The sequence below is a fragment of the Toxorhynchites rutilus genome, chromosome 1 (assembly GCF_029784135.1).
Source record: "Toxorhynchites rutilus septentrionalis strain SRP chromosome 1, ASM2978413v1, whole genome shotgun sequence".
Classification (NCBI taxonomy): Eukaryota; Metazoa; Arthropoda; class Insecta; order Diptera; family Culicidae; genus Toxorhynchites; species Toxorhynchites rutilus.
The window spans coordinates 81346577-81366543 of NC_073744.1; the positions used below are offsets into that span (position 1 = coordinate 81346577).

Below are 19967 nucleotides of genomic sequence, written 5' to 3' on the forward strand. Positions count from 1 at the left end.
TCTCCGAACGCACTTGATACATGACTCTGTTGACATATTGAACGCGACCTCCAAGTGTACAGCTCTTATCGTGAGGCAGGTGAAGAGAGCGATCCACCTCTTTACACTACTCCTACCGACTTTGACTTGCAATGGACCGAAGAAGTCTAATCCAACATATGTGAACGGTCTTGTAAATGAAGCCAACCTAGCTAACGGAAGGGGTGCCATCCTGGGAATATTTGGCTGGGCCTTCCTAATTTTGCACCACTGGCAGGTCTGCGCCACTTGTCTAACGACTGACCAGAGCTGCTGAATGTGAAACCGCTGACGGATTTCATTCACCACTGTCTCTGTATTACCATGTTTCAGGGACCTATGATAATCTTCTATTATTAAATATGTTATTCGATGTTTCCTCGGGAGAATGATCGGAAATTTCATCTCGATATCTGTATGAGGCGCTGCCCCTATGCGCCCGTCTACGCGTAATATGCCGTTCTCGTCCAAAAATGGACAAAGTTGATATAAAGTGCTCCGTTTGTTCACCATCGGCATTTCACTCGACTGTAGCTTCAAGCCCGACAGTGTCAACATTTCCTCTGTATATGCATTCCACTGTACCATTTTGAACAAGTAGTTCTGCGCATGAATTAGCTCGATTTGTTTTAAGTTATTGGAGGATATAATCTCTTTTTCCTTACGGCATTTGTTGATAAAACGTACGACAAATGCGATCGTCCGTAATAGTCGTGTCCACCGTGAGAAACGTTCAAAATCAACAACAGGCGTCACTACTGGAACTTCACTATGCATCAGATTCATTCGTAGCTCCTCTTCCGTATGTCGTTGATCATTTTTCGCAGGCCAATCTTCTACCTTACGACGTAGGAAGCAAGGTCCTTTGAACCAAATGTTCTCTTCATTTAGAGGAAGACTCTTAAACCATTTGGTAGCGAGATCAGCTGGATTCAGTTTCGATGGGACCCATCTCCACTCATTAACTTCTGAAACTGATTTCTCCGATTCTACAGGCCACATATTATTTGTATTTCCGAAGGTCAGCGTGGATCCAGGCTAGAACCGTCGTCGAGTCACTCCAAAGGTAGCGTTGTGACACATTAACCGTATGACTCTCCAATACGTACAGGATACAATACGATCAGGCGTACTCCTAACACCGCTGCCTGTAACTCTAGTCTGGGTATTGATAATGGTTTGAGTGGTGCTACTCTGGTTTTAGCAGCAACCAGTGTACACTCTGCTGTCCCATCTGGATTAGCCACGCGAAAGTACGCCAAAGCAGCGTATGCTGCTTCGCTTGCATCGACAAATATATGCTGCTCCAAGTTATCATAGCGTTGGTTGTTTGCTTCGTGAAAGTATCATCGAGGTAGGCGAATCCTATCGATAGTCCTGAGTGCTTCGGACCATTTTCGCCAACGTTGCCACGTATCCGTCGTGAGTTGTTGGTCCCACTGTATACCAGCGCGCCATATTTCCTGCAATATAATCTTGCCGTGGACCAATAGACAACTAAGTAGTCCAAGGGGATCAAAGAAGCTCATTAAGTACCTTAAAACCTGTCTTTTTGTCGGACGCTCATCATTGGCCACGAGTCCTTGGATTTCGGTATCCATCGGAATCGAAAAGCAGAGTACGTCATCTTCAATTCGCCAAAGCATCCCGAGAACACGTTCATACTGCTGAGTTTTGTCCAGAAAATATGTTCCTTCTTAGCTCCTTTCTCACCTAGGTTGAGCAGCACAATAGGGACATTTGACTGCCACCCTGTTAGGTCGAATCCAGCTTTTGAATGAATCATTCTTACTTGTTTCGATACATGGATAGCTTCTTCCGTGGACTGAAAGCTGTCTAAATAGTCGTCCACATAATGGTTAGACAGTATTGCCTCCACCGCTCGAGGATAAAGTCCAACAAATTCGCTCGCGTTCTTGTTCTTTACGTATTGCGCTGAGGCTGGTGAACTAGTCGAGCCGAATGTAGCGACGTCCATCAGAAAAGTTGTGGGTGTTTCCGATGGGTTGCTGCGCCACAAAAAACGCTGCGAATGTCGATCACTAGGAGAAATCAAAATTTGATGGAACATCTCCTTGATGTCTGTCGAGATGCCCACCGCATATTGTCTGAATCTCATCAATACTGACGGTAATGATGTAAGTTGATCTGGCCCTTTAAGTAAAAGTGCGTTGAGTGACACGCCATTCTTCTTAGCAGCGGCATCCCAAATCAGACGCACCTTTCCCGGTTTTTTCGGGTTGATCACCGCCCCTAACGGTAGATACCAAATTTTATCAGGATTAGCGCTACTCAAATCTTTCTCAGTGGCCCGGTGTGCATAATCTTTTGCCTGATACTCCTCCAATTGCTTATGCAGGTTTTTCTTCAGCAGAGGGTCTCTATCCATTCGCCGTTCCAAACATTCCAGACGCCGCAGCGCCATCTCATAGTTGTCTGGAAATTTTACGTCATCACACTTCCACAAAAGTCCGGTCTCGAATCTATCCCCAATTCGTTTCGTTGTTTGTTCTAATATCCATTTAGCTCTTTTTTCTTCTGTTGATTCCATGTTTTTTTCTAACTTTGCGCCCACATCTTCAAGATTAAAATATTCCTTGACCATGTCGTGCAGGCTTTCATCACTACCGCAGCTGCATGCATGAAATTGTACAGAATGCACCGATGATGTTCCATATCCTCCATAAATACACCATCCTAAGCGAGTTTTCACAGCGACTGGATCGCTGCTATTCCCTTCCTTGACTTTCAGAGGTACTGTCAGGGTAAGGTTGTTGAGACCAATCAGAAGTTGTGGAACCGCTTTCTAAGTATCCCGGTGGCGATACTTTTCAGTATACTCCTCGACGCACAATGATTGTCCCGGTAAAGCTAGCTTTTTCATCGTACGAACGTCTCGGAGAGCCAGTTTTTTGGCGCTGTCTACACTTGACACTATCAATTGCACCCTTTGAGAGTCGGTTTCCATACGTGTCACGTTACCCGTCCACGTCAAACATAGGGGCGCCTTTTCCCCTATCAGGTCCAGCTCCTTGGTCAACGCCTCTTCCACTAATGTAATTGACGAACCGTCGTCCAGGAATGCGTAAACCGTGACTGACTTTCGTGGTCCATGAATTGTTACTGGTAGTATACGAAACAGAAGCTGTTGTTCTGATAAGCTGTGCGCGTGAGACCCTGCTATATCTGCCACCTCTGTACCTCGATCATAACGGCATGAGTGCAACAGTGGATGGTGACGATACTGGCAACCAGCTACTCCACACATATTTGAGTTACGGCAAGCTCTTCTGCCATGCGCATTAAGACAGTTGCGACATAATCCATATTCTCGTACCGCTCTCCACCGGTTATCCATTGTCAATGTTCGGAAGGCATTGCAGTCTCGAACTTGGTGCCCTTGGCTTTGGCAGATACAGCACGAACGTTCTGTTGTTGCTTCAGATTCTGGATCCGTCACGTGCGCATTAATGGAAGCACTCATTTTTAGCTTTGAACGATCCACTGTATCACTTCTCCTTTGGCTCTTCAGCCCGGAATATAGCGTAACTTTGCTGGCCGAGACGACGATTCCACTCATAAACATACCGAAAGTTTTTAGATTCACTTCTGAAAATCGCGGCAGAAAGTTGGCCCACTCCATTTTAATATGAGCTGGTAGCTTCCCAACCAATTCCATTAACAAGGAAGGGTTGGACAAGTGCGCTTGTTGGCCGGCTGCTTCTAAGTGATCACAGAGGCTTTGTACCGCCAGTCCAAACTCAATCAAAGTTTCGAGTTTCTCTGCTTTAGGTGGCTGCACTGCACGAACCTTTTCCAGCAAAGAATTAACTAAAAGCTCTGGACGCCCATAAAGAAGGTAGAGTGTGTTAATTACATGTGGCACCGATTCAGGAATAAGAAGGCGACTTTTTACTGACTCGTAGGCAACACCTTTTAAGCACCTCTGTAGGCGTGCTAGGTTTTCAGCATTATTAAATCCACATGTAACGGTAGAGTTCACAAAACTGCTGATAAATATTGGCCAGTCTGCTGGATCACCACCGAACGATGGTAAATCGCGAGGAAGTACTTGCCGGGCTGCTAACTGCGAGGGGGTGGAACGATTTGGATAGTTGCGGGAGTATCACGCGTAGTGAATACGTTCGATTGATGATGGGAGTTCACGTTATTGAATGAAATCCCTTCAAATTTTGGCGTAGGGACTGAATTTGCATGATCGCTTAGGTATGACAAACCTGGAGCAAAGCACGCTGAAACTTCGTGTGCGGGTTTAATTTCTCCGCTTGAACACAAAGGATTCGGTGTGGTGCCGAATGTCCCAAATTTGGAAATAATTTCTTCGTAGTAATTTTCACCACTCGGTGGTATACATTTATTTGTGGTATGATCATGTTGTTTCAGCTGTGGCTTACCTTGTGGGATTTCGGGGGGAACAACAGATGGGCGATTATTTCTTACCGGGGGAAAATCGGATTGATTTGTGTTACCCAACTCATTTACTAATATTTTCGGAACTGTTTTGAGAACTGCTCCGCTTTCCACAGGATGCTGAATGCGTTGGATTTCCTGACGTGTTTTTTCAGCTGATTTTCTACCGGGCGATGCTCCTGCTTGCCCGATACCGGCCTTTTGTGGGTTCATCTTATCTTCTCCATGTGGCTCGATGACTAGACTCCTCGGCTGCTGTTCGCTCGTAACATTGATAACTTCAGTGTGTTTATCCACCCACTACCCGACTACGGCCGCTTTTCCCGTCGGATTCTTCCAGCTGCTCTTTCAGAAGCTCGTACTTTTTCCGAAGCATCTCCTTTTCGTATTCGAATTCACGCTTTCGTATCTCTCGTTCTTCTTTGAGCTGTTTTAGCTTCAGTGCTACGCGAGCCGCTCCGGCAGATGTTCTGTTCGATGAGCCAGCGTGAGATGGAACTTGAACGGGCAGACATTTACGACATGTCCAAGGGCGTTCTGCTATCGTTGGTGTGGGACCTCCCTTAGCCCCCACAGTTCCTTGAGCTCCACGGCCAATGGTCGGTACTTGCAGATTTTGCGACCGTGGGTCTCCTCCAGATTCTGGTTCAGTGGAATAGCGACATCGATGATGGTGACTTTGCGGTCGCTCTTGTCGTAAACCATTATATCTGGGCGGTTGTGGTGGATCGAGAGGTCGGTCAGAACAGTGCGATCCCAGTACAGCTTGAAACGGTCATTTTCCAGGACAGGTGCAGGCAGGTACCGGTAGTTTGGTACGTTGTCTTCCAGTAGAGCACATTGGAGCGCCAGTTGTCGATGAACAATACGGGCCACGTTGTTGTGGCGCTCGGTGTAGGCTGCGTTGGCCAAAACGGGACAGCCTCCCATAATGTGCTCTATGTTTTCACCTGGTTGATGGCACATCCGGCAAATGTCATCAACGTCTTGATGCCAGACGTACCGCCTGCAGTTTCTCGTCGGCATTATCCTGTCCTGGATGGCTATCATGTCGGCTTCTACTACTGAAGAGAGTTCACCACGCGTTAGCCACAGATTAGATGCGGCCTTGTCGACGTGTGGCCGGTCCAGTTGATGGGGGTGGGCACCATGCACTGCCTTCTGCTTCCAAGCTGCAATCTTCTCCTCCACTGTCTGCAGATTGCAGTTTAGTTGGTACTCCGCTTGCGCCAAGTGCAGAGCGCTGTATCCTCTGTCAGCGGCGCAGACAGCCCGGTATAGCGCGTTCTGCGAAGTACTCGCGCAGTTGTCGTACCTGGGCAACACACAGTGCAGAAATGTCGACGATTCCAAGTCCCCCTTCTTTGCGTGGTAGTGAAACTCTCTCCAGTGCCGATTGAGGATGGTGCATTCCGGCCTCTTTGAATGCTTTCCTCATCCTCCTCTCAAGGTCCTCTAGGTCAGTTTTGCTCCATTTGACTACACCAAAACTGAAGGTCAGCAGGGGAACCGCGAATGTGTTGATCGCGCGTACCTTGTTCCCCGCGTTGAGGAAAGTCCTCAGGACACAGTTCACTCGACTCAAGAACTTGTCTCGCAGCTCCGTCTTGATGTCGGAGTGGCGAATCCCGGTGAGCTGTCGGAATCCAAGATATTTATAGGATTCGCCACGAACCATGTCTCTTATAAACTCGCCGTCATAGACCTCGTAGCCTCCGGATTCGGTAAGTTGTCCTTTCAGCAGGTGGACACAGCGACACTTGTCGAGGCCGAACTCCATACAGATATCCCTGCTTATGTCTTCGACAACCCGGATAGCTACACCTAGACGCTGACGTGAATCAGCGTAGACCTTGAGATCGTCCATGTAAAAGGTATGGGTCACTTCTTCGTGGGCGCCGTCGCCATACCTTATTTTATAGCCATGACCGTTTCTATTGAGCGTCCTACTGAGGGGGTTCAATGCCAGACAAAACCAAAGCGGGCTGAAAGAGTCGCCTTGGAATATCCCCCTCTTTATCTGCAGCGTTCTAGACTGCAACACATTTTCCCCATCACTAAGGTGCAGAGACGTGCTCCACTGCCTCATCGCATGCTGCAGGAACCTAACGACGACGGGATCAATTTTGTAGAGCTCCAATACCCGGACGAGAAACGAGTGAGGTATGGAGTCATAAGCCTTCCTGTAATCGATATAGGCCATGCTTAGGTTCCGCTGGTTATAAACCGCCTGGCCGACTATGGCTGCGTCGATGATGGCCTGGTCTTTGCAGCCATGCGTATTTTTTCTGCATCCTTTCTGCTCTTCTGCGATGATATGGTGTTGTTCGCAGTGGGCAGAAACTTTGGCGGTTATGATGCTGCTTAATATCTTGTACAGACTCGATAGGCACGTTATCGGCCTGTACTTTGATGGGTTCAATGTGTTGCTGTCTTTCGGGAGGAGGAATGTGACGCCACGGGTGGCGAATTCAGGGAGGTTGTGTGGGTCACGTAGCACCTTATTGAAGCACTCAGCTATCTTTTGATGTGCGACGGTCAGCTTCTTGTGCCAGAAGTTCTGAACACCATCGGGGCCCGGTGCTGCCCAGTTCCTCAGATACCGCGAGGCTTCGCGGACATCGTTCTCTTCGACGATGATAGCTGGCATCTCTCCAATTTCACCACAACTCTCCTCCTCCCGTCTTAACCACATTTGCCCGTCGCGATGTTGTACTGGGGTCTCCCAAATACCAGCCCAGAAGTTCGTCACATCGCTAATATCTGGCAAACCTTCGCGGTAGTCGGGCTTCTCGTCGCTAATGTGGTCGTAGAACGCTTTTTCGTTATCTCTGAACATCCGATTTTGTTCCTGGCGCTTTGCAGAGTCAGAGTAACGTTTCAGCCGTTTAGTTAGGACGCTCAATTGCTGTACCAGTGTGTCGAGTTTTTCCGTCAGCTGGTGAGCTCCCAGCTGGCGAAGTTCAGTAGGCCGCACGATCATAGCAACTTTGCGACATAATTTCGCCGATCTGCTGCCTCTTTTGTACGCCATCAGTCTTCCAATTGCGGCGCGCTTGTTTAGGATCCGTTGCTCCAATCTCCTTCGCCATGGAGGCTCACGCCTTTCACGGAGATGTTGGAGCAGTCCGCCTCTTGGCCTAATACGGTATCCTAAACTTTTGGCGGTCGCCACAGCAGCACAGTAAACTTTCAGTTGCAGCTCCTCCATGTTCTCAGCATCAACCAAGTGCAGCGGAAGAACGTGCTCGTTCATGAGCTTTACTGCACTTGTCAGCCTGCGGGAATGCTGCAACTTCGGGATCCTGGGGCGCGACAATGGGTCTGTGTCGCGGAACTGTGAGATCGCCTCGTCGTAGTGGAAGACCAGATCGCGTAGTAGTTGTTGATCTGGCTGTGGGTCTTCCGGCTCAGGGGGTTGTTGTACTGTGGCCTCCACTGGTGCTGATTCGCGTGCCCCACTCGCGAATGAATTGCTCAGCCGTACTGAACTTCGTCTCGACACATCGCTTGCTCTGTTGTTCCTGGAGCTTATTTCTCTCTGCACCTGCTGCTTGATCTCGTCGATTTGCGTTTGGGAGAGCATGTTGTTGCGTACTATCGCTCTACGCCTCGCGTTCATCGCGTTCTGATCAAGCCTCCCGACGAACTCTGGATACGCTTCCTCGAACATTGTTAGTATTCGAGGGCGACCGCTCATGTCCGTCTCCAAAGCAGTGCAGATGTAATAGGCGCGGATCACGAATTCATTCATTTCGTGTGTCCACATGATCCGGCGCCTAGTGGTACCCACAAGTGTGGACGACTGTCGTCTGGCAGTCGCAACACGTCTCGTAGGCGCAGCGTTTCTTGGGTGATGTCGATGGCTGCTGTTTCCGTGTGGCGGTAGCTCTTCGGGTTGAACCCGGCTGGTGGCCCGCTCTTGCACCTCGCCCTCCAGCCGCTGGCCGCTCGCTCTTACTCCCGTTCCAGGACCAGCTCCAGTTCGGGGACCCTCCTCGGGCGATCGCATTCTAAGTATTCTTCGTGAACGTAGCTCCATTTTCTGGGTGTATCTCCTTTGCCCGGGAGACAGCGGGTTGGCAAGGCCTCCATGACCCGGGAGGCCTTCCCCGGGAGAGATATAGCGCTCTGACTCGCTCGCACCCCCTCACTTAGCCACTTTCGACACCCGTTCTCGGAGCCAAGACCAGGTGTGTGTTTCCAGTTCACGCCCGATCTAAAAATGTCGTCATATGATCTTCGTGGAGGCGTGAGATAGGAACATTTGAGACCAACAGGCAGGCTCCTACCCTATGTTGATCCCCATTTGAGAACCAGGAACTATTTTAACAGACTTATCTCACTTCTTAACTAGGCGAACCTAGCCAGAATTTTCACCTGCCCCCGGGCTTCTGAATGCCAAAGGGGGACTAGGCTCTGCGGAATGCACGTATCTGCATGCTCGTGCTGTTTCAGTCCTGACCGAGAAATTGTCGGACAATCGCGCAGGTGCTAAGGATGACCGACTTTTGGATGCCGGCCAATTCCTTCTCCATGTTCAACACCTTTAGCGCTTCCAGAAGTGTCTTCGGGACAATTCCAGTTCCAGAGAGAACGACTGGAACAATTCTTGGGACCTCCCTTAGCCCCCACAGTTCCTTGAGCTCCACGGCCAATGGTCGGTACTTGCAGATTTTGCGACCGTGGGTCTCCTCCAGATTCTGGTTCAGTGGAATAGCGACATCGATGATGGTGACTTTGCGGTCGCTCTTGTCGTAAACCATTATATCTGGACGGTTGTGGTGGATCGAGAGGTCGGTCAGAACAGTGCGATCCCAGTACAGCTTGAAACGGTCATTTTCCAGGACAGGTGCAGGCAGGTACCGGTAGTTTGGTACGTTGTCTTCCAGTAGAGCACATTGGAGCGCCAGTTGTCGATGAACAATACGGGCCACGTTGTTGTGGCGCTCGGTGTAGGCTGCGTTGGCCAAAACGGGACAGCCTCCCATAATGTGCTCTATGTTTTCACCTGGTTGATGGCACATCCGGCAAATGTCATCAACGTCTTGATGCCAGACATACCGCCTGCAGTTTCTCGTCGGCATTATCCTGTCCTGGATGGCTATCATGTCGGCTTCTACTACTGAAGAGAGTTCACCACGCGTTAGCCACAGATTAGATGCGGTCTTGTCGACGTGTGGCCGGTCCAGTTGATGGGGGTGGGCACCATGCACTGCCTTCTGCTTCCAAGCTGCAATCTTCTGCTCCACTGTCTGCAGATTGCAGTTGAGTTGGTACTCCGCTTGCGCCAAGTGCAGAGCGCTGTATCCTCTGTCGGCGGCGCAGACAGCCCGGTATAGCGCGTTTTGGTTGGCGCGTTCTGCGAAGTACTCGCGCAGTTGTCGTACCTGGGCAACACACAGTGCAGACTTATCTCACTTCTTAACTAGGCGAACCTAGCCAGAATTTTCACCTGCCCCCGGGCTTCTGAATGCCAAAGGGGGACTAGGCTCTGCGGAATGCACGTATCTGCATGCTCGTGCTGTTTCAGTCCTGACCGAGAAAATGTCGGACAATCGCGCAGGTGCTAAGGATGACCGACTTTTGGATGCCGGCCAATTCCTTCTCCATATTCAACACCTTTAGCGCTTCCAGAAGTGTCTTCGGGACAATTCCAGTTCCAGAGAGAACGACTGGAACAATTCTTGGGACCTCCCTTAGCCCCCACAGTTCCTTGAGCTCCACGGCCAATGGTCGGTACTTGCAGATTTTGCGACCATGGGTCTCCTCCAGATTCTGGTTCAGTGGAATAGCGACATCGATGATGGTGACTTTGCGGTCGCTCTTGTCGTAAACCGTCACAAAAAGCATACTTAAGCGATATTCTGGTGGTGAAAAACATTCATTTTTCAAGACAACATCGTTGCCTAACGTGCTGGAGGAGGTGGACGGCGAAGGATCGACACATACACGCGCAGAATTCTTTCCGTTTGGATGCCATTCAGCATCGAGAAAGTTCCGGAAAGATCTAATCATTGCTGAAAAATAATCTGCCAGTTCCTCTGGGAATTTAAAAATACATTCATGTGAAAGAGTTTATTTGAATGTTTTCTATCAACGTAACATTGAGAACCAAATATGTTTCAATCAAGTGCTATTAACAGATGGTTATCGAGTTAGCATTAACCACTGGTGGGCTTCCAGTATCGAGGAAAATGTGAAAATATCTAATCGTTACTGAAAATAATCTGCCAGTTCCCCTGGGAATTTAAAAATACATTCATGTGAAAGAGTTTATTTGAATGTTTTCTATCCATGTAACACTGTGACCAAATATGTTTCAATCAAGTGCTATTAACAGATGGTTATCGAGTTAGCATTAACCACTTGTGGGCTTCCAGTATCGAGGAAAATGTGGAAGTATCTAATCGTTACTGAAAATAATTTGCCAGTTCCCCTGGGAATTTAAAAATACATTCATGTGAAAGAGTTTATTTGAATGTTTTCTATCCATGTAACACTGTGACAAAATATGTTTCAATCAAGTGCTATTAACAGATGGTTATCGAGTTAGCATTAACCACTGGTGGGCTTCCAGTATCGAGGAAAATGTGGAAATATCTAATCGTTACTGAAAATAATCTGCCAGTTCATCTGGGAATTTAAAAATACATTCATGTGAAAGAATTTATTTGAATGTTTTCTATCCATGTAACACTGTGACCAAATATTTTTCAATCAAGTACTATTAACAGGTGGTTATCGAGTTAGTATTAACCACTGGTGGGCTTCCAGTATCGAGGAAAATGTGGAAATATCTAATCGTTGCTGGAAAACTAATCTGCCAGTTTCCCTTGGAATTGAAAATTACATTCAAGCGAAAGAGTTTATTTTAATGTTTTCTATCCATAAAATATCCATATAATACATTTGGGTTTGTGATTTGTCAATCAAGTACAGTTAGCAGGAAAGCTTCTGAAGATTATTCTTCAGAACAAGGCCTCCAACGTAACGCTCTCGTTTTCGAAGTCCCCCAAATATTCATTTATTCATTCATTCAGAATGGATTTAGATTCAACTTCAAACAAATGATCTCTAAATCAACGATAGTCCTACGTCACCCTTGCGGTTATACCATAGATATAACCCACTTCCTGTTTTTTAACAATTATTTTCCTTTTCAGATTATTGTAAATTATTATTTAAATAAAAAATCTTCTGTTCATTCGGTTTTCAACACGAGTAGCAAAAATTTGGTTTATTTTTGTTTTTGTTTTTCTAGCAATGACGTTCCAACATTATCGGTTCTCCATCATATGTCGAACGTTCAATTGATCCCGCGACTACTGCACGTTGGTCGACGAGGGGTTCTCGACGTCACATTCCCCCACCCGTAAAGCCTTGTGAGCGACTTCCGGTTTACCACCATCTACGACGTCGAGTAACGCTAACTTCACCACTGGTCTTCGCAAGGTACCACTTGCAGTTTGTACCCAGGCTTGTCGGACGCGTCCATCTTTTCCTTGAATGATCTTGACCACCTTTCCTCTGATCCATTGATTCCGCACCGTACTGTCCACGATCAGCACCAGATCCCCTTCTGTTATCTCCCTCACGTCTTCAAACCACTTTGACCTTCTCAAAATCACCGGCATATATTCTTTGATCCAACGCTTCCATAATGTATCCGACAAATACTGGGCTAGCTTCCATCCACTAGTCAACGTTGTACGATAATCCATGGGCATCGTAGGTGGCTGCTTTATACCGCTTGAGCTCCCCAAGAGAAAATGGTTTGGGGTCAAGGCTTCATGATCCGCCGATTCTAATGGTATGTACGTCAACGGTCTCGTATTTATCATCGCCTCCGCTTCAATCATAACTGTCATGAAAACCTCATCATCCGGTCGTCTCTGCGTTTCCAAAATGGCTCCGATTGCTGTCTTCACCGAGCGGACCATTCGTTCCCACGCGCCACCCATATGTGGCGCACCAGGTGGGTTGAACGACCACCGAGTAGTAGTGTTGGTGAAGGTTGTTGCTAGATCGTTATTCCGTTCCTCTATCTCCCGCTTTAATTGATTGTTCGCCCCGTGAAAGTTAGTCCCATTATCGCTGAATATCTCAGCCGGAGCACCTCTTCGTGATACGAATCTTCTAACAGCCATAAAACAGGATTCCTTTGACAAGCTATGGACGATTTCCAAATGCACAGCGCGTATGGTCAAGCAGGTGAACAATGCTATCCACCGCTTGACGTTGTTCCGACCCACCTTCACGAGCACTGGAACAAAATAGTCTATACCGACATAGGTGAACGGCCGCACAAACGGTCTCAATCGTACTTTTGGGAGTGGTGCCATGGGTGGTGGGCGAGGATAGGCACGAACAACTTTACACCAAATACATCGTTTCGAAACTTCTGCAACAATTGATCTTAGCTTCGGAATATCGTAGAGTTGCCTCATCTCGTTGACAACTGTTTCACGGTTACAGTGACGGAAGCAACGATGAAATGAGTCGACAAGAAGAAAGGTGATCGGATGTTTACTGGGTAGAATAACCGGGTACTTGGTTCCATACGGTATCCATTCTGCATTCGCCAACCGATTGCGTTTACGTATCACTCCGTCCTCATCCATGAATGGCCATAACCTGTAGATGGCACTGGCGCTGGTCTGATCTAATCCAAGCGAGAACAGTGCTGGAATCGGACCATAAAACACGCTTTGTCACGGGGAGAGCGTGCATGGATATCACGCTGTTGAGAAGGCGAGATCCTAGGACAGCTGCTTGTAGTTCAAGGCGTGAAACAGTCAGCATCTTCAAGGGAGCTACTTTTGCTTTGGCAGCTACTAGGCGAACACTCGGGCCATGAAACGTCTCAATGCGGAAATACACCGCACATGCATACGCAGATCTGCTCGCGTCGACGAATACGTGAACTTGTAAATTCTTATAAGTTTCTTGAACGGCTTCCGGAAAATAGCATCTCGGGATTCGTAAGCGTTCAAGATTCGGAACGAGATTAATCCAATTCTTCCACTGTGACCTTAGTTTCTCATTAATTTTGTCGTCCCATCCAATTCCAGCTGCCCATATGTCCTGCATCAATATCCTGCAATAAGTTTCTTGAACGGCTTCCGGAAAATAGCATCTCGGGATTCGTAAGCGTTCAAGATTCGGAACGAGATTAATCCAATTCTTCCACTGTGACCTTAGTTTCTCATTAATTTTGTCGTCCCATCCAATTCCAGCTGCCCATATGTCCTGCATCAATATCCTTCCGTGGATCAGGAAAAACGAAATCAGTCCTATTGGATCGAAGAAGCTCATTACAGTGCGTAAGACTTCTCGTTTAGTAGGGACGTACGACTCTTCTTAAACGTGTTGCAGGTTGTCTCGTAAGGAAATGTCTTCCCTTGGCTTCATAATCCCGTATCTGCTGTCGAACTCGATCATATAGACCGGGATCTTTATTCAGACGTCTCTCGAGTGAACACAACCGTTTGTATGCCATCCCATAGCTGCTAGGAAAGCTGAAGTTGTCCCACTTCCACAATAAACTCGTCTCGAAAACTCCTTTGACTCTTCGGGTAGTCGATTCTAACAGAATCGTTGCTCGTTTGTCTTCTTCGGATTCCAATGGAATAGATGGATGTGTTACCCCGATGTTATCCAGTGTGATGTAATCCCGAACTCGTTGATTCAGGTCTTGCTCTGGATCGGTCCATCCTCCAACGTGAAACCCACATACAACTGTAGACTTTAGCTCTGATGCACATCCGTAGATGCTCCATCCGATTCGGCTCTTACCGGCTATTGGCTCCTCCCACGATCCTTCTCTGATTTTCAACGGCACGGTGAGTTTCAAGTTGTCAAGACCGATCAAGAGTTTTGGCGATACATTCGAGTAGTTCTGTAATGGTAGGCCACGCAAATGAGGATATTTTCTGGTCATTTCGCTATAGTTCATATTTTGCGATGGAAGGAGTAGTCCGCCGACTGTACGTGCATTCACCAGTATATAATGCTACGAATATCCGCTACCGGAGATATCAAAACTGATTCGTCTAGATTACGGTTCGCTACGCTTGATGTTACCGGTCCATTGTAAGTTGAGTGGTTCCATAGTTCCAGCTATACCAAGTTCATTTGCAACCGAATCCTCCAACAAAGTTATTTGTGACCCTTCGTCAACGAATGCAAAAATGTTCACTTTGCAATTCTTCCCGTATAGCGTAACAGGTATAATCCTGAAGAGCGGTCCACGCAACGTCTTCAAATCGCTAAGATGACTTGTTGATATCGCTGCCTGCGTGGTTGCGCTCGAAGAATGTAGGAGAGGGTGATGCTTTAGTTGGCAATTGTTTATTCTGCATTCCTTCGCAGTTTTACAAGGCCATTTTCCATGATAATTCAAACACGACCTGCATAGACCAATCTCCTGTGCCGCTTTCAGCCTTCCGTCGATATTCATCGATTTGAACTCGCTGCATTCTGATACTCTGTGTCCTTCTACTTTACAAACCGCGCATGGTTTTTTCGGTGTTCTACCTGGTGTAATGTTGTTAATCGGTTCATTCAACGATGATTCCGGTTCCGCATGAGTCTGGACAAACGACTGCTGCTTGACCTTTGGTTTCACACATGGGAAGTCATCCGCTACGTTATTGGCAAGTTCAACTAAACCTGACATGAACCTTCCAAACATACAGAGATCCACATTTTGATTTTCACTTTTGATTGCCGACCACTTGAGACGATAATTTCCCCACCAAATCATGTAACAATGAAGGATTGGATAGATGTGCCTGATATACCACGTTCTTAAGATGTTGCACTAAGTTATCCACAGCCAGTCCGAATTCTATGATGCTCTCCAGATCGTTGGCTTTCAGGGATGGTAACTGCCGAACTCGTTCTGTCATGGATCGAATGAGTGTTTCCGGACGTCCGTACCGCATCTCTAAAGTTTTGATAACGTGTGGTATACCTGCGGGATAAAGCAATCGGCTTCGCACTGCTTCAAGAGCCGGTCCTTTCAGATATCGCTGAAGACGGATGAGATTTTCATCGTCGGAGAATCCACAAGTTGTTGTAGAGCGCTGGAAGTTGCTTATCCATATTGGCCATTCTTCCGGGTTACCCGAAAAACTCGGCAAATCCTTCCCCATAACATGACTAGCAGCCAATTGTCGATTCGTTGGACACTCTAGATATACATCGTTGATGCGATCCTGGGTCCATTCTGGGTTGTTTTCCTGGTTCGGTTGTTGTTCATCATTTCTTTGATCCTGACTTGACTGCGTCGAAACCTGACAGTTATCTTCAGATCTTCGATCTTCGTTTTGTTGTGGTTGAGACTGATTTAATACACTACCCTCATCTTCCCCAATACCATCTTGCATTCCCGATTTGGTATTTACTTTTGACGATTCACGCCTATTAGAATTATCTTGTGTTTTAGTATTATCTTGCAAGCTAGAATCATGTAATTCGTTCTGCTTTTTTTGATTGCCCTGACTAACGAGAGGTTTTCTTGGTTGGACACTATTAGGATTAGGAAGTTCTAATATCTTATCGACCTTATTGATAATTGTTGTTGTTACTGTTGAATTCTAAGGGTACCTGTTTGAGACCTGATGTTGGTTCAACTACTGACGTGGAATCGATTTTCATTCCCTCAATCTGCTGCTTTGTGTTCTCCAACCAATCCTTCACTTTGACCCTTGAATCAGTGACACTAATGCCGCCACTCGCCCTGCTACCATGGCTGCTGCCGTACTGAGATGCCTGCCGAATGAGCTTCACCTTCTCCTCAGCTGAATGTTTCCTAATCGCCATTTGTTGTCTTCGGAATTCGCTCTCGTCTGCCATCTTCTGCTCCAGTGCCACTTTCGCTTGGGCGATTCGTCTCACTTCGATCGCCAACTCCTTCTCCCGTAGCTCCTCCTCAAGTTTTCGATGGAGATCCTTTAACTTCTTCTTTTCCGCTAAATCTTCTTCTTGAATCCGTTGCTGTTCCTCCAACGCTTTCAGCTCGAGTTCCAAACGAGCTCGTGTACTGGATGTAACACTATCGTCAACCATTTTCTTCGATCTTTTGGAAATTTTGCTACCAGCCGTAGACTTTGCCATCGTCTTCTTAGGAACCTCCAGCGCATCCGGCTGCTTTGCAGGAATCTTCGGCTTGGCACCCTTCGCGTCCGATTTAGAAGAGATACGAGGCGTTTTGGGTTGGTTTTGTTACCGTCATTCTTCAGGACATCTTTACTATCATCCTTGCATGAGGGTTCGCAGGTGGGACAGTTCCATTTACGATCCTTGACATTGGGACTGACCTTCGCACAGGAGTAATGGTGCCACAACTGGCAAGAATCACATGCCACCATGTCGTCGTAATCATCCGATTCGACACATAAAGCACAATTGCGTTGCACCTGCGAATCATTCTCGTTTTGCGCCATCGTCCAGAAGGAGGTGAATGTAAAATTCTAAAGATTGTTAAACTGTTTTCTTAGCAGACCCGTTCTCAAAGATTTTTGATTTTGGTTTGGATCAGCTTTAGCTGAAAAATAGTTTTTATTATAATTTTCTCCTCTTAGGCATATGTTTTAAACTTACAATTTTACAGTTGCTTCTTTGAATAGTAATTAAGATTCAATTCACAATTTAGGTTAGATATGTGTTCTAGAAATAAGTTTTAATTAGTTATACAATTTCTTTTTAGGCTATTCTAACTCACTCACTATAAATTCAAGATAGTTATTTTTTAACAATTATTTTCCTTTTCAGATTACTGTAAATTATTATTAAATAAAAAATCTTCTGTTCATTCGGTTTTCAACACGAGTAGCAAAAATCTGGTTTGTTTTTGTTTTTGTTTTTCTAGCAATGACGTTCCAACATTATCGGTTCTTCATCATATGTCGAACGTTCAATTGATCCCGCGACTACTGCACGTTGGTCGACGAGGGGTTCTCGACGTCACACTTAGAATTCGAATTTCGATGAAACTTTTATTTCAAATTAAAGTTTGATTTATGCCATTATGTGTGAAATACAACATCATTCAAATGTCCACCTAGGGCTTCCTCGCACACCTTGATCCGGAACAGGTAATTTTCGATGACTTTTCGGCACATATGGGGCGGTATCTCGGTCATAACTTCACGAATGTTGTTTTTCAAATGTTCAAGAGTTTGCGGAGAGTTGGCATAGACACGGTCTTTCGCATAACCCCACAAAAAAAAGACGGGTGGGTAATGTCGGGGACATAACCGGAGTGACGTAGGACTATACAAAGGGGACAGCTTTTGCTAAATATATATTTTAAATATATTGTTTTATTTCCTTCTCCTACGTGAATACCGACCTATCTACCTGAAAAATGGATTAGTTTACTGTTTACTCTTTATGAACATGTTGGCGGTTCTGAAAAGAACCTTTTGTGTTGTGTTTTTGCTTTTTTTTACCAACTTTCTCAATTTTTTCTCACTATTTCATAGTTGATTCTTGATTTTTTCTGAAGGCTTTGTACTTATTAAATGTTCAACGCCGGGCATCTTTTGGCGTATGCACATATCGTACAATCAAAATGATGGCTGTGATAGGGAATGCATAGGTGGTCATCAGCTCATTCACTATCATATATTTCACTATTCAGCACATTACCGTACCTTAAACTGTGGTTTCGTAGACGAATGAATTGTAAGATTTGTATCTCCGCAAACAAAGTAAATACGAGGGTCACTATTTATATTTCGGGAATAGGAACAAAAACAAATAGTTAAGCTGCGAATATATTTTTATTGTTTTTCAAAGTACTCGCCACGATGATCGATACACTTTTGCATGCGCTTAAACCAATTTTCAAAGCATTAATTCCAATCGACACGAGCCTTTTTTTTAGCGGTTGTCAAATTATGTGGGATCCAACGTGAACATAATTTTCGCACAACTAAAGCCGGGTTCAGACGGTGCGAGCAAGCATACGAGTCGGTCTAGTCAGTTACTGCAGTGCAGCTACTCACACCGTGTGAACACATCATGCCAGTTATTGTCATGTGTGATCCGGCGTGCGAGCTACTTCAAAGTTTTTTGAATTTACTCGCACTCGCATGCTTCAAAACGTCAAAAACAGAATTTAGCGTTCGAATCAGGGATGCCAAATGTAAAGAAATGTCTCTATTTTTAAGATATTTGAAAATATGCGAAGATATTTATAGACTTGAAAATTATTGGAAAAACAAATAAAACCCTCATAGTTTCTTAACGAAATCATTGTTATTCTGTTTTGCACGCTGGCGGGGCACGCTTTCTTTTTGAGATAGTTTTCTGGAGAATGTCTAATATAGAATCATTATCAGGCACAATTTTCATTCAAAATTCACTCACAACTTGCGAAAAAAAGTAAGGTTCTAAGAAACAGAATACATATTCGATTTAAAAAAGTACATTTTCATTCATTATTTTAATTTTTGACGCGTGTGAATAAAATTTTAAAAAGTCTTCTAGACTATCATTTAAAGCATCACATACTTCCGGAATTATCTTAGCTATGGATGCTTTCGAGATTCTAAAAAATATCGACAACAATCTGAACAATATTCCAGAAGAAAGGCATATCAATGTCATTTATATTATCACTCTTGCAGGTACAGCATCCTTCATGAGTGTATCTTGGCGTTGTATTTGTGGAGCAATTAAATTCAACAGTTTTTCCACTTGTTCAGGTGTTATTCTCAACACTGCTCTGTAATCTCTATAAAATTGTGTAATGATACATTCAACTGAAAACCTAAGATGAAAACTACCAATAAAGAAGTCGATTTCGGACCAATCATTTGACAAATTCGGACCTGATTGCTGTTTCTGACTATTTGATGGACATTTGAAAAATCGCCTGGCATCCCAGGTAAACCCGTGCCGTAGTATCTAGTTTCTCGCCAGCAGCTCACACTATGTGAACGGACAAGGCGAGTCAACCAATTGTCAAGCGAGTCCACCGGGTCAGTAGCTGCTCATTGTCAAGTCAGCTACTAGCAACGTATAAATGGGCCTTAAGTGTTCATGTAAAATCGCATATATGCTGGTGGAACTAATGCTTAGGGATGCCTCAATCTCACAATAGGTTACATGACGATCTTGCTTAATCATTTCGTGCACAGCATCGATGTTTTCTGGCAGTACAGTCGATTTTGGACGACCTTCACGAAACTCGTCGGACAGCGAACTACGACCACGATTGAATCCACTATACCAGAGATACACAGTGGTTTTTGATGGAGCTTCATCGCCAAAAGTAAAATTAAGTTGATTGACGCACTCTTGTTGTGATAATCCACGTCGAAAGTCGTAAAAAATCATCGCACAAAAATGTTCACGATTCAGTTCCATTTTTTTGCCGAGACCAAACTTTCAACTAAATATAAAATGAACAAATAGCGTCCGTATGACAAAATGTTCTGAGTACGTATATCGTCAAAAATGTCAAACTTTACGATGGAACCGTCAGATGGACTCACATGACA

General features: G+C 45.6%; 3 protein-coding genes across 3 annotated transcripts; all 3 read right to left on the minus strand.

Annotated features, from left to right (window-relative positions):
- Positions 1 to 2824: 2824 nt before the first annotated feature.
- Positions 2825 to 3661, minus strand: LOC129761109 (uncharacterized). Its single transcript, XM_055758810.1, has one exon. The coding sequence runs from the start codon at positions 3659 to 3661 to the stop codon at positions 2825 to 2827; it is 837 nt and encodes a 278-aa protein (XP_055614785.1).
- Positions 3662 to 11451: 7790 nt separating this feature from the next.
- Positions 11452 to 17108, minus strand: LOC129779031 (uncharacterized). Its single transcript, XM_055786275.1, has 2 exons — positions 17059 to 17108; positions 11452 to 17002 (listed from the first exon to the last, which is right to left on the minus strand). Exon 2 carries the CDS (start codon positions 16570 to 16572, stop codon positions 16021 to 16023), a length of 552 nt encoding a protein of 183 aa, XP_055642250.1. The 5' UTR covers positions 16573 to 17002; positions 17059 to 17108; the 3' UTR covers positions 11452 to 16020.
- Positions 11775 to 13073, minus strand: LOC129761111 (uncharacterized). The gene has a single exon (XM_055758811.1). The coding sequence runs from the start codon at positions 13071 to 13073 to the stop codon at positions 11775 to 11777; it is 1299 nt and encodes a 432-aa protein (XP_055614786.1).
- Positions 17109 to 19967: the final 2859 nt, after the last annotated feature.